The sequence below is a fragment of the Dipodomys spectabilis genome, unplaced genomic scaffold (assembly GCF_019054845.1).
Source record: "Dipodomys spectabilis isolate Male_0828 unplaced genomic scaffold, ASM1905484v1 ptg000147l, whole genome shotgun sequence".
NCBI lineage: Eukaryota > Metazoa > Chordata > Mammalia > Rodentia > Heteromyidae > Dipodomys > Dipodomys spectabilis.
Genome location: NW_024870824.1, coordinates 14,948,178 through 14,968,227, shown reverse-complemented (window position 1 = coordinate 14,968,227; position 20,050 = coordinate 14,948,178). Strand labels below are relative to the sequence as shown.

At 36.6% G+C, this 20,050-nt stretch overlaps 1 protein-coding gene across 1 annotated transcript in view; it reads right to left on the bottom strand.

The window, feature by feature from the left end:
* Positions 1–20,050, bottom strand: part of Spink5 (serine peptidase inhibitor Kazal type 5) — an 85,357-nt gene that overhangs the window by 48,126 nt on the left and 17,181 nt on the right. The window contains exons 5-10 of the mRNA XM_042692127.1: positions 12,480–12,607; positions 9,981–10,044; positions 8,890–9,017; positions 6,156–6,222; positions 2,737–2,864; positions 1,624–1,711 (exon numbers count right to left, since the gene is read on the bottom strand). Coding sequence (XP_042548061.1) covers positions 1,624–1,711; positions 2,737–2,864; positions 6,156–6,222; positions 8,890–9,017; positions 9,981–10,044; positions 12,480–12,607 — 603 coding nt within the window. The remainder of the gene's footprint in view (positions 1–1,623; positions 1,712–2,736; positions 2,865–6,155; positions 6,223–8,889; positions 9,018–9,980; positions 10,045–12,479; positions 12,608–20,050) is intronic.

Sequence of the window (20,050 nt, the reverse complement as noted above, 5' to 3'; positions counted from 1 at the left end):
AAAGTTTGATGAACTTGTTAACCTATGGTAAAGAGAAAGAAAGAAGTTGAAAATAAGGTGCAAATGGTAAAATGGAGTTACATGGAAACAGAAGGGAGGCAAATGGGGTGTGTAGCTACCTTGTAAAAGGTAAGCTGTGCATTATAAAAGCCTGGATATTTGTCAGAGGCAAGTTACACAGGATTTTTATATCAAGTAAAATGGTTCAAATGTATTGTAGTATATATTGGAATTTCATGATATCATGAACTCATAAAATACCAACTATTCTTTAATTTTTTAAAGTTTATTATAAAGATATATACAGAGCGGTTACCATCACGTAAGTACTCATTACCCAACGGTAATGAGTACATTTTCTTTTGAACGGTGTCACCCCTCCCCCATTTTCTCCCAGTTTTTCCCCTCCTGACCTCTTTCCCCTCCAAATTGTATACTTCATTTCCAACATAGTGTCTAGTGAGTTTCACTACTGAGCTGGTTCACCCTTTGTCCTACCATTTGTTTCCCTTTCCTCTCCTCCTCCCCCTTCCCCAAATCAGATAAATTTATATACAAGACAAAGGGTACAGGAATCAAATACAGTGAAAGAAGGGGTGGAGGAAGAACTGCAAACAGTATAAAAAAAAATCTCCTGTTTCAGGGACACATGACCCATTGCCACAATGATCCTCACAAGACATTATGTTGGAAATGAACTTTACAACTTGCATTGGGGAGAAGTGGGAGAGATGGGGGAGAGAAGGGATAATAGGAGAAAAATAAAGGAGGGGTTAAAAATGCTTGATAAGAAATGTTCTCATTACCTAACTCATGTAAGTGTAACCCCTCTGTAAACCCTCTTTACAATAAAATAAAATTTAAAAAACTAAATAAGTTCTCCTGTTTCCATTTCTTGGAGTTTATTTTGATAAGCATCATTTTATATGATATATGCAGAAATAAAATGTAGTATATATGCCTCATTTGTAAGGAAATGGAAATAAATGGTCTTGTGTATCCAGGAAAATACAGACTAAGGGTATCAAGGCCAGATAAGGAGCTAATGTATCAATGCAAAGGAAAACTCTTAGGGCCTCAGATAAGATGGTAGCAATAGAAAAACAGGAAGGTGATGAGTAAAGAGATGTCTAGAAATTAGAACACAGTATATTTTGAAGAAAGTATACTGAAACCTCTACTTTGCTGTTTTTGACCTCTACATTGATATGCTTTTAAAATGAATATTTCCCCAACAGAAGGAAGAACTTTTGTCAAATTTTAAATTCAGATAATTTTTTGATGTATATATATATATATAACTTTTATTTAAGAACGTAAAATTATTTTACTAAACTTGATTAGTTTCTTCCAAAAATAGCTAGAAATTGCACCACCATAATTTATTTGACATATAATTTATATATCTATAAGTTATAGCAATATATAGTTATATAAGTTATATATAAGGTATAACAATAACTTAAAATTAATTTCCATAAAAGCTATTAGTATAAAAATATTAGCATACAATAGCAAACAATGTTGAAAATGCATACCAGAGTATATTAGAGTAATGTGCTTACATTCCTGCTCCTACCCTCCCCAGAAGTCATAGCTAAATCAATCAATCAAAATCCTGACCTCAGTTTCTCTTCTAACTTTCATTTTTTCTTCTTCCTTTGTCACGTTTTGATCTGCTTGATTATTTTCCTCTGAAAACTGGCGCATGCTGGAGAAAGAAAAAAAAATAAAGGAGTTAGAAGTGTTTCAACTCTTCATGATGAAAATTATTCATTAAGTTTTTACAATGCCCTTTCAATGATCATTTTGCACATATGCATACATTTGTATATGCACATACATACATATTGGTATGTGTGTGGTATGAAAATAAGCATGAAAGAATTTCTGGGATCAATGGACCTGGAAGAGAGTATTAAGGAATTCTGTCTGCTATATCTCCTATAAATGCAATAATTCATATCTTGTGGGATGCTCCCCTTTCCTAAACTTATATGTGTCTGATATGTCATTCCCCCACAATGAGGTTTCTTATTTCCATGGCTTTTAGCTACCTTTTCTTTTTTTTTGTCAGTTGTGGGGCTTGAACTCTTCTTGGCTTGGGTGCTGTCCTTGTGCTCTTCAGCTCAAGGCGAGTGCTCTACCACTTGAGCCACAGCGCCACTTCCAATTTTCTAGTGGTTTATTGGAGATAAGAGTCTCAAGGACTTTCCTGCCTGGGCTGGCTTTGAACCGCGAAGCTCAGATCTATCTCCTGAGTAGCTAGGATTACAGGCATGAGCCACCGGCGCCCACAAATCCTACCTTTTCTTAAGGAGGCAAAGGATTATGAGGACTGATTTTCAATTAGTCACTTAGGAGATCTGATTCAAGGATAGCATTCAGGATAGAACTCAGGGCTGGGCCTTTAGATTTTTTTTTTCCACTCAAGGCTAGTGCTCTACCACTTGAGCCTGCCACTTTCTCTACCACTTGAGGGTTGAGAAATGTGGAGAAGTATTCTGCAAGCCAGCCTTCCAATTAAAAAATGGAATCCATTTGTACTTAGAGATAAATGGTCACCATATTGCACACTTACTGGATGGTAAGAAGGACTGGAGGGTTTGTGAGGAAATAAACCTCAATAATTATGAATGACAAAGATTTCCATGCAGTGATACTCTTGGTCATTAATTGGTTCAATCTCCTCTGATACCTCGTCAGTAACTGAGAAGAAATCATGTCTGTACTCACAATATCTCAGCACACAGGGCACACTTGTTGTCATGCATTCTGCCATCAGGGCCACGGACTGGGTCACTCTCCCGGGTACAAAAGAGTTTTCCACTCCTCACTTGTCCTTCAAATTCCTTGCAAAGTTCCTTTAAAACACAGAAGCAATTATGTCCCCCATTTTCCTAGTTTTTGGTGTTTAAACTTTATATGGTAGATTTTTAATCATAAAACAATATGTCTGGAAGCATTGGTAAAGGTGACAGTATAGTAATGAGCATTAATATAAAAGTCATTATTTTGTCAAATTACTTGTTACTTGCAAGCTGCTTTGTGGTGTATTTGAGAAAATGTGAGAATGTTGCAATGTGATTGAACAAGTATTTCCTAAAACCAGAACTAGATAAATCTTGATAACTTTCAATGAAAATAAAAATGAACTTTTTGTAAGGTTCCAAACACAGACACACATAACATAGCAACCAAGATGCATCCCTCTTGAAGTTGTCAGTGAGTAGAAGATACAAAACAAAATAAGAAGTTTCAGTATAAATATGGATCAAGTCAAGAACATCCCAGCTTCATTTGCAAGGAAATAAAATAGGATGACACCCAACAAACACTAAATGTATTTGAATTGCTTTGCCTATGCTCATTTCTAGCAAAATAGGTGAAAACCTCAGAGAAAGTGAATCAAAGTCTTTTTTTTCTGTTTTTTTTTGCCAGTGATGGGGCCTGAACTCTGGGCCTGGGTGCTGTCCTTCAGCTCTTCAGCTCAAGGCTAGCGCTCTACCACTTGAGCCACAGTGTCAAATCTGGCTTTTTCTGCTTATGTGGTTCTGAGGAATTGAACTCAGGGCCTCATGCGTGCAAGGCAAGTGCTCTACCACTAAGCCACCTTCCTAGCCGCTGAAGCTAAGTCTTCTGTTTCACCTTTTACAGTTTGTGAATGCAAAGAAGTTACATTTATTTAAAAGAGATGTTTATTTCCAGATTTCTTCATGATTTGGTTCAAGGCTTTTTGTTTGGAATTTTTTACTATTTGATGAAGACTAAACTTCGCAAAAAAAAAACTCCAAATTAGTCTAAACATATGTTGTGACAGCATATGTTATTATATCATAAACTAACAATAATCTGCTACTGTGTGAGTTTCATGTTTCTATTTCACTCAAGAAAACTTGAGGCTAGCGTGTGGATGGGAGGCAGTTAGACGTAGTTCTGAACTTTGGAATCTATTTCACAACGACATAGTGGACCTTTTAGAATAGGTGCCTATTATGATCTTTTCTAGATATATATTTCCTGATTTTTTTCTGAAATTCTAATTTCATTAGGATGCTTCTAAGTAAAGTTTTTATTGCTTACTATTAAGAAGATACCAGTTTCTGGAGGAGTCATGGATATGCTCCGAAGTTCTTGGGGATACCAATCTAGGAATACTATTCAGAAAATAGTTACCTGATAATCATAGCATGCTAAGAAAATTCATGCTCAATGATTCCCATAATAGAAAGAACGATAATTTCAGTCCATATGTTGTGATTCATGCAAAAAGATTGTGAAGTGGCACTTTTGTAAGCAGCTCACTGACAGGTTAATTACAGGGCATGTATTGAGCCATCACTGTAAAGAAGTGCTATTCAACACAATGATGCCTAATGATCCAGCCACAGAGAGGAAGAGGCCAAGATGGCCCTGACAATCCAAGGAAAAGAAAACAACCTGCTGTGTTTGTCCACTAACAGATGTTCATTATCACAGCATGACCTAGTGGCTTTTAGAATGAAATTTTTGAATTACCACAAAAGAATCACATTTTTAATTCTTGGCCATTTTTGAATAAGCTGATTTATCTAAATTTGATCTCAGACTGCTACTAGAAACTACTGGGAGCTCAACTACATTAAGCAGCATTATGATATGGGAGGTCAGCTCTTGATGTACAAAAATGGAGCCTACAATCCACAAAAGTCATATATTAATACAATACAATCAATATACATAGTATTGCAGTCCACCAGGAAGGCACAATTGAGGTAATTTATCCAACCTGCTTATTTTGTTGAGAAAAACTCTGAGGTCCAGAGAGGACATGACTCGTCAGTCTCACACACCCAGAGTGTGACAGGTGTCTGGACTTCTCAACAGAAGCCTAGCTATTTAGGGCAGTGGTTATTGTCTTCCCAATGAAGATAGAGTTTCATAACCTTGGAGACTTAAGAAGCCCAGCTGGTGAGCTTATTGTACAGTACATATTTAATTATCAAAAGGGAATCACTTTTTATAGTGAACTGAAAAATTATATTATCAAATAATTTGGAAAAAGCAGCATTATTTTGAAAAACATCATCTCAAGGTATGCTCTCTTCGTTCAAGATGAACCAAGATCTTTATGATGCAAATTTCACTGAAAGTAATATCTATATGAAAAAATGAGTAACTCCAATTCAGTCAAATGAGCTTTTTCTTGCAATGTTGATGATGGTAGTAGGGGCTGAACTCAGAGCATTGTGCTCTCCCTTAGCTTTTACTCAAGGCTAGTGTTTTGCCATTTGAACCATGCCCCCACTGGTGGCCTTTTACTGGTTAATTGGAAAGGAAAGTCTCATGAACATTCCTGCCTTGGCTGGATTGTACCACAATCTTCAAATCTCAGCTTCTTGGATAGGTAGGATTAGAAGTGTCTGCCATAAGCTCCCAATTGTCAAATAGAGTTTTATATAAAATGAATCAATGTATATACTATTTAACAAACATGAAATTTATTTTAAAATTATTCCCATGTAATTTATGTAATGTTGCAATTTTTAAAGATATCCAAAGCAACTTAGATTATATCAGAGAGAAGTCTGATCAGAATTAGAATTTTGTGAGTACACACATTCTCTTATGTGTCCTTTTGGGGTAGAGTGAGGAGTCAAGGTTGGAAATTGCATGTTTTCATCCTTATATGAGAAATGCGGTGTTAAATCTATACCTAATGATTAATCTATTATGATAAACAAATAGTAAATTTGAAGACTTTTAATATTTTTAAATACATGTGGTGAAAAAGTTCATGTTTATTGTGTGATTTCAAAAGCCATCATCATAATTTTGTTAATGTTATGGCTACAAGAATCAAATTTTAAAACAGGCACTAGTGGCTTATGCTTATAATCCTGGCTACTCAGAAGGCAGAAATCTGAGGATTGGAGTTTTAAGCTAGCCCAGACAGTTAAGTTCATGAGACTCTTATCTCTAATTAACCACTAAAAGCCAGAAGTGGAGCTGTGGTTCAAGTGGTAGAGTGGCAACTTTGAGCAAAAAAGCTAAGGGAAAGCACTCAGGCCCTGAATTCAAGTCCATGGTACACACACACACACACACACACACACACACACACACACACACACCCTCTTCCCCCCCCAAAAAAATTGTGTAAATGAGTTATTTACCCTTTCAGCATCTCGTCGAATTCTGTTTCCACCTTCTTGTTTGGCAATTTCTTCAGCTTCTTTTATGCTGTTAAAAACATGGTACTGTATTGAAGAGGAGAATGGCCATTATCAAGAATACTAATAATAACTAATGCTGAAGGAGATATGGCCAAAAAGGAACTCTATTACACTATTGCTGGGAATACAACTTGTTCAACCACTCCAAGGCAGTATGTAGGTTCCTCAAAAGACTAAACAGAGCTTCCGTATGATCCAGCAATTCCACTCCTGGGCATGTATCCAATAGAACACAAACAAGGCCATGCTAAAGCTACCAGCACAACCATGTTCCTTGCAGCAGAGCCAAGATTTGGAATCACTCCAGATGCCCTTCACTGAACAAATGGTTCAAGAAAATGTGGTGTATATACACAATGGAATTCTACTCATTCATCTGTAAGAATAATATTGCACCATTCATAAGGAAATGGAAAGACGGAGAAAGTCAAAATGAAGTAAGCCAGATCCAGAGTAACAGAGGTTGCACATTTTCCCTCATTTGTGGTAGCTAGAATATGCTTATAAATCTACAAGTAAACACACTGGATGGTTTAAAAAAAAACTCTGGGATAGGATACAGGTCTGCAGGCATTCATAGCAAGTGAGACTAAAGGAGGATATTCTTATGAAAGGATCAGGAAGGCACAATGCCTATGCCCACCAGATCATATAAAATACTATTTATCAAAATGAACTCCAAGAAATGGAAAAAAGAGGTTTTGTTTTCCCTTGTTGCTGTTTTTATTTTCTTTTCACTTTATCTTGTTAGTTTATCTGTCTTTGGGAAGGTAAGAGAGGGCATAGAAATGGGGGACAAAGAGTGAACAAATACATGAGTGGTACTTACTAGACACTATGTTGAAAATGAACTATATAACTTATGGGTGGGGTCAGTAGGGAAAAACTGGGAGAGAGTGAGGGAAGGGGTGACATTGTTCAAAAAGAAATATACTGTTTACCTGACTTGTGTAACTATAACCCCTCTGTACATCACCTTTACAATAAGAAGTGTTAAAGTAAAGAGCTGGTCAGTTTGTGCTCAATCATTTTTTCTGTGTCCACCCATGCTCATCACTTGCATATCCTGTGCCATAACTTGTTGAAATTGATCCACTTATAAGGGACAAGAACTACCCTGTCTTGAATGCCTGTGCTGGAGAAATTGCCAAAGATAAGGAAGGGTGTGAAACTGACTCATTGGCCGTCAATTACAAGCTTTGTTTGGCAGAACTGGATGGGTGTGCCACCTGGAGTGACAAAACAGGAGGTTGTCAGGAAAATTCCCTTTAACAGGCAGAACCAAGAGTTTGAAATAATGCCATAACAAGGTGAAACCAAACTGATCCTTTGAGGTATTGCTACTCACACCCACATGGTTAGCTTTCCAAACCCTGTAGAGGTTGGTTTTGCCTTCATGTAAAATCATGGCTTTTAATAAGAGCTAAATTTGAATTGAGCTTCAAAACCTTTTCATGCCTGTTTTCTAGTTATAATCTCAACCTGGAGACAAGCATTGCTTTCTCAGTTCTATGACTGAAGAAACAAAAAGTTTAGAAACGATTATTTAAATTCCAGCCTAAAGGTAACAATACTAGAAAGAGTTGATTTGAGAGATTTTAAAAAAAATTGAAGTGGATTTTTAAAATCCAATTGGTTAATACATGTGACCACCAGTTTCATTTCCATATTATTTTTCTTTTCCACTATTATGTTTACAATGATGAATTATAGAGGTTTAGTGAATTGTAAAGCATAAACGTTAACACATGGTTGGAAAGGAATCCAAGTAGTAATAACGGATAATGACTTTGTTGCTTCACTTCAAAGGTTTAAGTATGAATATCATTTATAGCTACGGCATGAAAAGGAACTGAAAACCACAGGATTCAGGGCAGGTTTGCACATTTCACCTCGTGCCTCATTAGTCACCAACTGGAAATCCTGCTGATTTCCTGTCTGAAAGCCAGTCATAATCACTGTCATGTGAACCTGATATAACCTGCCCCTGGCTTCTACATCTAATTGATTTTCAAACACAGGTGTGAAGTTTATTAATCTGGCATATCTTTCTCTGTTCTGATTTTAAAGATTCAGAGATGTAATATAGCACTGTAAGGTCTTGCTGCCACAAGACTGGAGACTATACCTTGTTTAGAAGATAGACTATAGAAGTCTAATCACTTCTTACTCATATCTGGGTCTTTAGTGCCTCAGCTGGAAACAAGCATTAGAGGAGGATTAACCCAATATCTCTTCCCTTTCAAATCATTCACCCTAACACAAAGAATAAACTCAGATGCATTCCAGTATCATTATTAATTTTATTTAAAATGTAACTATTGTTATCCAGTAAGTGTATCTCTATATTTCCAAATGAAACAAGGCATGTCAAACGACTGTCCGAGATTATTATTCCAGAAGGAAGGACTCACTAATTTTTGAAACATGATGCATCATTAAGCACTAAGCTCTTTTAAGGTATTATTTTAAAAGTGAAGTTTCTGATCTAATAATAGCCTAATCATCTCTCCACTCCTTTTCAGAAATTTCTATAGATGATACAGAGAAAAGAAGTTACTCTGGGAGCATGGCCTATTGCATATTATAAAGCTTCACGAAAAGGACTTGCTATCTCCACGGAGGGTTTCTCAGGAAAGGAGTAGATTGGTGCATGAGATATGATTATACTTACAAGAGCTCAGCACACATTGCACACTTATTGCCATGAGTTCTCCCATCAGGACCAAGAATTGGATCATTTTCTCTTGTGCAGCCAAGCCTTCCATCCTTCACGTAGGCTCGAAAGGCACTACACACATCCTGAAGAGCAGAAAAAGGAACTTGATCTCTACTGACACCATTTTCAGACATTTTAAAGACCTTGCTTCCTCTGTCACCACAAGGGTCATACAAAAACAGCTTAGTGAGGATGGCAGAATTCAGAGGCTTAAGCATAGACCTCTTTTGTTTGGTAAGAATAAATAATGGAGCTAGATCTCAGGTGGATCACACGCCTTGCCTTCAGTATGCTCACAATGTCCTACAGGATGCAGATAAAGACCTATTTAAGGGGATGGGAAGGTGGCTCAGTGATAGAGTGCTTGCCTTGCATTCCTGAGGCCCTGGGTTCGATTCTTCAGCATCACATAAGCAAAAAGAAAAAAGCCGGAAGTGGCACTGTGGCTCAAGTGGTAGAGCGCTAGCCTTGAGCTGAAGAGCTGAGGGACAGCGCCCAGGCCCAGAGTTCAGGCCCCATGACCAGACCCCCCCCCACACAAAAAAGAGCTAGTGAAAGAGCATAAAGCAAGGGTATCAAACCCTGGTAATCAGAATGCTGTCCAGCTAGAGAACGTCAAAGTGTGATATGCGTGAGAGCCCTCGATTCCCTACCAACATGGCTCACAGAAGCACAACAAGTAGCCGTTTAGTCTAAGTCTCATTTCAATTAGGTAATTTGCCTGTCTGACATTAAGCGACAATGCTAGGGTCTCAGATTCAATTATTTATATCTAGTGACTTTTCACTAACACATGCTGTTTGCTGTAAGCTTCCTTTATGTTAATAAAAAGCAGAATTAGAGCTAACAGATCTGGCCAGCAGTGTTATCTTGTTCTAGATTCAGGAACTATCCATTGCTTTTTCACATTAACAGGCAATATTTGGTCTGTGAAGCAAGAATTAGTCTCTTGAAAGCATCCCATCTAAGAAGAGAGAAGAGCACTTGCTTTCTCTTTGCAGTAAGCCCCAGTATTACCTACCTTGATAGTTAGCACACATTCTCACCTGCTCTAGGCCACTTTTCTCACAGTTGCCTTCATGTTTTATGTCAACTTGGGACCCGGATTTTCTAGAAACAAAGGTTATTAGACCCCCAAATTAGTATGGTGGGACTCTCCAACATTAAGACTATCTTCTAATTGTATTGTGACTTGTATTTTTCTCTTGTAAAAAGTGTTCCATTCCATTATTTCTTACGTTGTTGTTGTTTTTTTGTCATTTGTGAGGTTTGAATTCAGGGCCTAGGAGCTGTCGCTGAGCTTTTTTTTTACTCAAGCCTAGTGCTCTACTATTTTGAGCCACAGTCCCACTTCCGGGGGGGTTAATTGGAGATAAAGAGTTTCATGGACTTTCCTGCCCCCCGCTGGCTTTGAACTACTACTTTCTGACCTCAGCCTCCTGAGTGGTTAGGATTATAGGCATGAGGCACTTTCCTCCAATATTTTCTTTTTCAATGAGATCTTATGTTTAGAAGTAGGAGTCAAATAAATGTAGGACTAATAAGATTCTGACTTAAACATATGATTTCCAGAAGTATTTCTGCTCCCAGTGTCTAGGGCGGCAGTTCACATGAGAAGATGGGCGAAAGCAAATCTGATAACCAGATGCCGAAAGTCCTCCAGGAACTTTGTTGTCATTTTATTTAAATAAACAAATTCAAGCCTGAATTATAATGCCACTTTCATTTGAATCATACTGCAACTATGTTATTTCTATGAAAACTACCTAAAGTCCTGATTTAAATTAGTTTTATTCAGTCTGGAAAGCTTGAAGGAACATCTAAAAACACAGAGGCATAAGTATAAGCATTTCCTATTTTCTAAAACAGTAGCTTAGCTGGGTGCTGGTGGCTCACGCCTGTAATCCTAGCTATCAGGAGGCTGAGATCCGAAGATTCTGGCTCAAAGCCAGCCCAGGCAGGGAAGTTCATGAGATTTATCTCTAATTAACCACCAGAAAACTGGAAGTGGCACTGTGGCTCATAGGTGCTAGAATGCTAACCTTGAGCCAAAGAGCTCAGGGATAGTGCCAAGGCTGCGGGTTCAAGCCCCATGACCAACAAAAAAGTAAAAAAGAAGAGCAGCTTACAATATAACATGTACATAACAATGAAAATACAAATATAATTAAAACAATACAAAGAAGAGATGAGTATATAATAAGATAATTTTCATGGTATATCAGATAATGGAATCTATTGTAATATCTCAATATGATGGGAGAGTCCACCCCGGTGTGTGGCATGATCTTCTGTGTAGAAGTAAAAAGAGATATACCAAATATTCAGGGAGAGAAACTTTCTCCTAGGCCAGAGATTTAACAGGATTTTCCCACCTCAAACAGTAAAAATAAAATTCATATTGTAGGCATAGTTATGTTTGTATATAAGTATACACACACATATATACAGTAACTTTGTCCTTTTTATATCTTCTCTTTTTCTTTCTTTGTTTCCTTCCTTCCACCCCCTTTCCTCCTTTCTTCCTTCCTCTCTTCCTTCTTTCCTTCCTTCCTTCCTGCCTTCTTTCCTTCCTTTCTTTTCTTTTTTCTGTCTTTCTTTCTTTCCTTTTTCTTTCTTGTACTAACAGTTTAACTCAGGATTTTTAGCTCGTTAGACAGCTGCCCTATAACCTAAGCCAGGCTTCCATATTTACTAGTTCTTGATATTGACTCTTGATGAGAGTTGAAACCTTAATTTTAGCATGTTTATTGGGAATTAAGCCATGTGAGGGACCCAAATGATTTAATGAAGTTTTATTTTTGGTGAAGATACTTATTACAAGAAAAAAAATAAAACTTCCAGAACCTCAAAGAATAACTATTATTACCTTTCTAGCCTTCTCAAAAATTGGTTGTTACATTTTCAAGCATGAAAGGGCATATCATTGAGGACTGAGGTCACAAAGGAAACCTGCAAAGCAGGTTTGCATTTTGTTAGTGAAGGACAATCAATAACCCAGGGTGGAGACAGAAAGAGACAAGGGCATAATCTAGGACAATGAGATTCTTTTTTATGTACTGGTAAAGTTTAAACAGATGGAAGTGGTTCAGTTTAAAAGTTTCAATCATGACTATTTTAAAATGATGAAAACACATACCATTTGCTAAGGAAAGTAGTCTGTTTAAGGATCTACTAGGATATAAATAGATAAATAGTGAAAAGACATAGCTCTGCATGCATACAACACCATGTGTATGCATATCCATGGGTATATCCCTATATGTATACATATGTGTGTGCATGGAAAATGCCCCTGTCCTGTTTAGTTCATAAAGAACATAGAAATCATCTCACATCGAACACAAAAGTACGTTGTAAATTTGTAAATATTGTATAAGCTTTTTTCTCAAGAGTAGTAAAAGAATTAGAGTTAGTGATCTATAGCTTATAGATGACCAGCTCCTATAACTACGCTGTCTTAGTGACTGTAGGGAATGCTGCCCATTACGTGACCCCGCAGACGCCACGCTGCATGGAGACCGCCTGCTCGGGCCTGTACTCACGCATTCTCTGCGCAGAGCTCGCAGCGGCTGCGGTATGTCCTCCCGTCAGTGCCACAGACAGCAGCAGCAGCATCGGTGCAGACGAAATCCCCATCCTTCCTGTCTCTCTTGAATTCATTGCAATTCAGCTGCAAGAGACAGGATCGTAATCAAGACATATCAAAACATATGCGATAAAAATATTCCTTATATACATCAGCAAGTTGGCATTTTTAACTCAGAATAACAGAACTCACTATATATGTTAAAAAACAAGCAAACAAAAACACAACTCAACATTTTAGCTGGTTTCTGGTGGCTGTCTGTAATCCTATCTACTTAGCAGACTGAGATCTGAGGACAGAAGTTCAAAGACAGCCTAAGCAGCAAAGTCTGTGAACAATTAACTACCAAAAAGCTGTAAGTAAAGCTCAAGTTGAAGGAACTTTGAAGGAAAAAGCTAAGGGAGAGAGCTCAGGCTCTGAGTTCAAGCCCCAGTACTGACACAACAAACAACCTCTCTGAAATATAATCCACTGTTTCTCTGCCAAATTCTGCCTGCCTACTTTACAGATCCATCCTGAGGATCTGCCAATAATCAATATGAAAACTCTGTAAAAGCTATAAATGACAATAATGCTTCAATTACTATAAATTGCCACAGTAATTTAAAGCAAGATTTTAGAAATCACAACTGTAGCGATTAAAAGCATAAATTCCTGGGTTCAGAGTCCATAACTATGCCAGTCACTTAGCTCTGTGATCTGGGTAAGTAGCAAATCCTCTTTATATTTAAAGATTTCAAGTTAGTTTGAAAATGGGTATGACTTCACCAACTTCCCAGAACTGGAAGGGACTAGGAACATGTGAATAAATGCATACTAGTTAGAGCATATAACCATCTCTTTTATTTCTGTTGTTATTTGAAATATTTTCCTGTACTGATAATCAAGATAAGAAAATTGCATATCTTTCAGGGATGACAAGAGAAATTCTAAAATCTTGGCTCTGATGATGTGACAAATGCTCAGGACAAACCTGTAGGGTGAGGAAATTGCAGCAGGTGGTAACTGAAGATGATTGTTCAAATTCAGGGCTTCCACCCACTCATTTTACCTCCATGCACCTCACTTCCCTCATCTGAAAAATGGGAATTCATACCCTACCTACATTCCAGATTTGTGGTAAAGATCAAATAAATACTTATGAAACATTGTTATTGTGACATAAGCTAAGCAAAGAACACAGTGAACTTGAACTTAACTTCTATCTAAAATCAAATGACGGCAGCTGGAGGTTTTCCTGTAGGACAGTACATTGTGAAATAAAATTTTGAAATGATTAAAAATATTTCAATCATATACATACAGCACTTAGATTTTGTACCTGTGATGAAGTAACATGTCACAGATATAAGAAATATAAGCAGGATGGCTGTGAATTTGTAGTGAATGTTTCAATCTGTGATTACCTTAGAAGACTCTTAAAATATTTTAAAATTCAAACAAAAGCTATATCCTCAGCATACATTTAAGAGGAAACACTTTTGCAAAAATAAGGTAAATTCTAGTCATATATGCTATTTCAGTCATTCATTTGCTGATGTATTCAATGAGATTCATACAGTTGGTGAGAATTTAGGTGTATTTCAACACTATAAGTCTACCATAGCAACTAGGTGCTGGTGGCTCATGCCTATAATCCTAGCTACTCAGGAAGCTGAGGTCTGAGAATTATAGTTTGTGGTTTGTGTTTCATGGTTCAACACCAGCTCAGGCAAGGAAGTACATGAGACTCTTATTGACAATTAACTACCAAAAAGATAGAAGTGGAGCTGTGGCTCAAGTGGTAGAGTACAAGCCTTGAGCCAAATAAGCTGAAGGACAGCAGCCAAGCCCGGAGTTCAAGCCTCAGGACAGACACAAAAAAGAAAGATTGAATAACACAACAGAAATGAAACAGTTTTCCTAAAAAACTTGCATATTGCTAGGAAGAAACAGGTCATGCATACAACAGTTTCAGAACACTGTAAGTTTTGTACAAACTAAACCAAGTAATATGATAGGGCCTGAGACTGATGATGATTGTAAATGTGAATCTGCAAGAAAAGTGGCTCAATGAGGTGACATTTGGCATGGGATCAGTGAAAAGCAGCCAAATGTCAGGGAGCTGAAGGAAGAGTGTACCGGGCACACAGATGACGTTTGGTGGTGATAGAGTTTGCTGTGCTGACATGAGAGAATAGGACTTAAATAAAACTCAAACGCGGCTGGCTTCCCATTAGAAAAACATTCTGGATACTGTCAAAACATAGGACTATTTTGGGTCACAGCAGTTAACTTGGAACCATGACTGCCATTAACCTCCATCAGAGATCAACAGCTCATTCTAGGTCACAGGTATTGCAGCGAGATGCTAAGGAAGCAAGAGGTCAGGCGGGCGGTGGTGAGGGCAGGTGCAGACATTCTCTACTCCACCTCCTTCCCCACTAGGCTCCTGAGGTGGGTGTATCCCAACCTACAGCAAACTCCTCTTCCAATGGTGGCGATCACTGAGAGCTCATAGGTGGCTTCTGTTCTCATCACAGGGCAGCAGCCAAGAGGGCAAGGTAGTGGTTTTAGAGCACTTGACACTGAGCTTTGTCCTTTGCCCTCAGTCTACTCAAGGAAACATGGCCTGGAAAATTCTCTCACCCACTGGAGCAGAAACATTAGCTAAAGTCATAATGGAATCTTACAGGAAAATATTTGTACATCTCAAACAATGTTAAGAAATCCAACATACTAAAGTAAACAATGTGTGTCAAGGGATCATAATTGGTGGAATAAACAGAAAAATAGTTCACGAAAAGTAAAAGTGTTCTTCTGGAATTCAGATGCCTATAATGTGAAATAAGAAAACAAAAAAAAGTAAAGAAAAATATGGGAGTACAGGCAATGGCTTATACCAAGTGGTGGATAAAGCTCCATGTGCAATAAAAGGAAAACCAAAAGAAGAAAAGAGAAATTGTAAAGAAAGAACCAAGTGGAATATTTGCATTTTTGAAATATTTAAGTAGTAAAAAGTAAAAGTATATAAAGACAAAAAATGAGATATGTGCAGGTAGATAATCACGGTTTGACAGCAGGAAAGTCCCTGAGAATCTTATCTTCCATTAGTCACAGAAAAAGCCAGAAGTGGTACTGTGGCTCAAGTGGTAGAGCTCTAGCTTTGAGCAAAAGGAGCTCAGGGAAAGCACTCAGGCCCAGTGTTTAGCTCCAGGACAGTCAAAAAAATGAATGAATGAATGAATGAATGTGATAACATCATATGAAAGCTTCAGAAAATGTCATAATATAACTGAAGTAACACATATGGATATAATTATATCCACAAATTTAAAAATACATAGATGGTCTTGTGTGTGTGTGTGTGTGTGTGTGTGTGTGTGTGTATGTGTGTGTTTCCAGTTGTGGGGCTTAAATTCTGGGCCTGGGTGCTGTCCCTCAGTTCTTCAGCTCAAGGAAAGTGCTCTACCACTTGAGCCACAGCACCATTTCCAGTTTTCTGGTGGTTAATTGGAGATAAGAGTTTCATAGACTTTCCTTCCCTGGGCTGGTTTTGAATGGTGATCCTCAGATCTCAGCTTCCTAAGTAGCTAGGATTACAGGTGTGAGCCACCAGTGCCCGGCTCATAGATAATTTTCTAATAAGATTAACCATATTCTTATCACAAGAGAAGATTAAAATAAAAAAGTATAACTGTGTTAAAACAAGATAAAAATATAAAAGACAAAATGAATAGGACAGAGCAAACACAGTCATATTAATACTAAAACTAGATATTAGTTTAAAGTGTATCACAAATTATAAAAGACACAATAATGATTTAAAGGAAGACAAGAAAAATGTATAATAGTGACATATTTTCACCTAATAAGTTAGTTATACAATAAACCAATGGTAAATGGCATATAACAGCATTATATACATAAATACAGTTAGAGATATTTTTAAGTCTCAGAAACTGATGTATTAACAAAAAATTACAAATATCTTATTCTAGGGGGCTGGGACGGTGGCTCAGTAGTGAAGTGCTTGCCTTGCATGAGTGAGGCCCTTGGTTCGATTCCTCAGTACCACATAAGCAGAAAAAGCCAGTGGTGCTGTGGCTCAAGTGGTAGAGTGTTAGCCTTGAGCAGTGCCCAGAGTTCAGGCCCTACAACTGACATACACACACACACACACACACACACACACACACACACACTCACACACACATATAAATTCTAGTAGGTTTCTATAGAAAATCGCACCTAAGAAAATAAACACTTTCCTAGAAAAAGTAGAAGCATTTGTATAAGTAGAATATTAGGTAAAGAAATAATTTAAGCCATCAATATGATAAGGTCTATTTGCCTGAGCCAAATTCCATGGAATCCAAATAAAAAAGAAAAAATGTCTACACATGTGAAAGTTAAATAAGGTAATTATTGAATAACTTAACTTTGAGTAGATAGGAATTAAGGGATGTTTGATAAATAATGGAAAATGGAAACACCATGTGAGTCCTGAGATGGCTGATAATCTTTTACATGTGCTTATCAGAAAAATTAAGAACATCCAAAAACTAAGTATTTGCCAATCCATTATAAAATAAGAAAGAAACAGGAAAGGATACCATAGAAGAAAATGGCAATAGAAATATTAACAAAAAAAGCTAATAGAAGAGATTTCTAGGGTGATTGATAAATGAGAAATAAGATTAAAAAATAAATTTGAAAACTGGGAATAAAAATGAGCTTAGAAGCCAATGACTGCATACTAGATCTGTAAGCCAATATATTTGAAAATGAGTATCTTGCTGAAAACATATAAAATGTTAACATTGGTTCAATTAGAAAAAGTTGAATGGATCAATAAGTATTAATCCACCTGATATATAGCGTTTGGTAGTCTCTCCCTACAATGACCAAACCCAAAAATGTTTATAATCTAATTTTCTAAAGTGTTTGAAAAATGCTTTTCAAATTATAATGATTTACAAGTTACCCTCCAAATAAGTAAAACAAATTAAGCCAATAATAAGCATATAATAAAGTTATCTGATTTAGGTATACAATTCAGTGATTTTTACTACATTTATACATTTGTAAATTTACCACTAGAAACCAGTTCTAGAATATTTCCATCATCCTCAAGAGAGTCACTAGTATTATTTGTTCTTTGTGTCCATTTCATATAAATACACTGGCAAATATGTCAATGTTTTGCAATTTTTGTTTGAGGATCATCTATGTCCTAAATGTCAGTAATACCTTCCTTTTATTGCTGAATAAAATTTCATTGCCAAAATACGGTTAATTTTGGCTTATCCATTCACCAGTTAATATTTAAACATTTGAATCAATTTCACTTTGGACTGTTAAAAATAATGCTATAAGCATTCATATAGACATACACATATTCATAAACATTCATACAAGTTTTGTGTGGGAAAAGACAACAATAGCAGCAACAACAAAAATCTCATTTCCATTTCTTGGAGTTCATTTCATAAAATATTATTTTACATGATCATATGCACATATATATCCAGCCTTTGTGATATGCTCCTTTGGTCTTACTGTGTGAATGTCTCTCTAAACAGAGCTTCCCTATGACCCAGCAATCCCACTTTTGGGCATTTATCCAAATGATCACAAACAAGACCATATATATATATATATATATATATATATATATATATATATATATATATATATATATATATATATGCACAATGGAAGCCTACTCTTCCGTCAGGAAGAGTGATATTGTACTATTCTTAAGGAGTTGGAAAGACCTGGAAAAAATTACATTAAGTGAAATATCCAGATACAAAGAAACATAAATTGCATAGTTTCCCTCATGTGTGGTAACTAGAATGTGCCTATAATCTATAAATATACATACTGGATGGTTTAAAAATATACTGGAACATGATAAATTATACAGGGCTCTAGACATTCACATAGTGAGCCTAGATCCATTTCTGTTCTTGAAAAAAAAAAACTGGCTAGATTTTGCTAGGTAGTATTTTGCATTTATAGATTGTGGAAGAATTGACTTTTTTCAATACTGACTTTTTCAATACTGACTTTTCAATACTGACTTTTTCAATTAATGAAAACAGATTATCTCACTATTTACAGTGATAGGTCTATTTTCTGAGAAATGTATCATTAGATTTTTTTTTAATTGGAAAATACCATACAGAGGGGTTACAATTACATGGGCAAGATAATGAGTACATTTCTTATCAAGCATTGGTGCCTCCTCCTTTGTTTCCCCTTCTCATCCCTTCCCATTCCTGCCCCCACCCCAGCGCCAAAGTTGTAAAGCTCGTTTTTCCACATGACGTCTTATACATCTCATTGTTGCAATGGGTCCACCTGTATCCCTATTTAAACAATGATTTTATCACTCTGAGACCATCAGAGTCTAATTACACAAACCTAGACAGTCCAGACTATTCTACATTTAACTTAGAAGGAGGAGACTAAAATAATGATAAAAAGTTAAACAATAGCCAGGCCTCTATCTTCACTACTCAGGAGGCTGAGATCTGAGGAATATGGTTCGAAGCAAGCCCAGGATGAAAAGTCCCCATGAGACTCTTATCTCCATTTAACCACTCAAAAACCAGAAGTGGTACTGTGGCTTAACTGGTAGAGCACTAGCCTTGAGTACAAGAGGCTCAGGGGTAGCACCCAGACCCTGAGTACAAGCCCCATAACTAGAAAAAAAGAAAGTGAGTGGATGTAAAAACCTGTAGGATATTCATTTACTCAGTATTATGAACCATCCATTATTGTGTATGTTTGTGCTTCTATATGACAGCCAGTGTAGTAAGTTTGTTTACAAAAATATGACCCCAAAGATGTGAATAATACATTGTTGTAATGTCTATGACATCACTAGGTGATAGCAATTTTATTGTTTTGTGTTGTTTATGAGATAGTCTTTCTAGGTAGCCCAGCATGCTTTGAACTTATTATGGATCCCGAGATGGCCTCAAACTTGAAATATACTTGGCTACATCTCCAAAGTTCTGGTATTAAAGGCAAGCATCACCACAAATAGATGGTAATAGTAACTTTTAGATGTAATCTTATATGATTATCATGGTATATTCAATCAGTTATTGACCAAACCATAGTTATGTTGAAAATTACTGTAAATCTTCCATTTCTCCCAGCAGCACTTTATAATTTAAGCTTTATTCTTATTAATTTTCCTAATATATTTTATGCTAGTGTGAATGGAATGAATAATTTGTTTTTGGTTATTCACTGCTAGTGTATACAAGTACAATTGACTTTAATTATCAATCTGTTCATCTGAATCATTGATGAACTCATTAATTAGTTCTAGTAGTTTTGTAGCATATTAGAAATATAGATGTAGATAGATAGATCATTTTTCTTTTCCAATCACTACCTGTTTAACTAATAGAGACTTAAACTGTCTAGAGGCTCCTATTTAATGTTGAAGATAAGTGTTAGGAATTAACTACTGTCACTAGGTACCAGTGGCTCACGTATATCCTTAATCCTAGCTAATTAAGACTC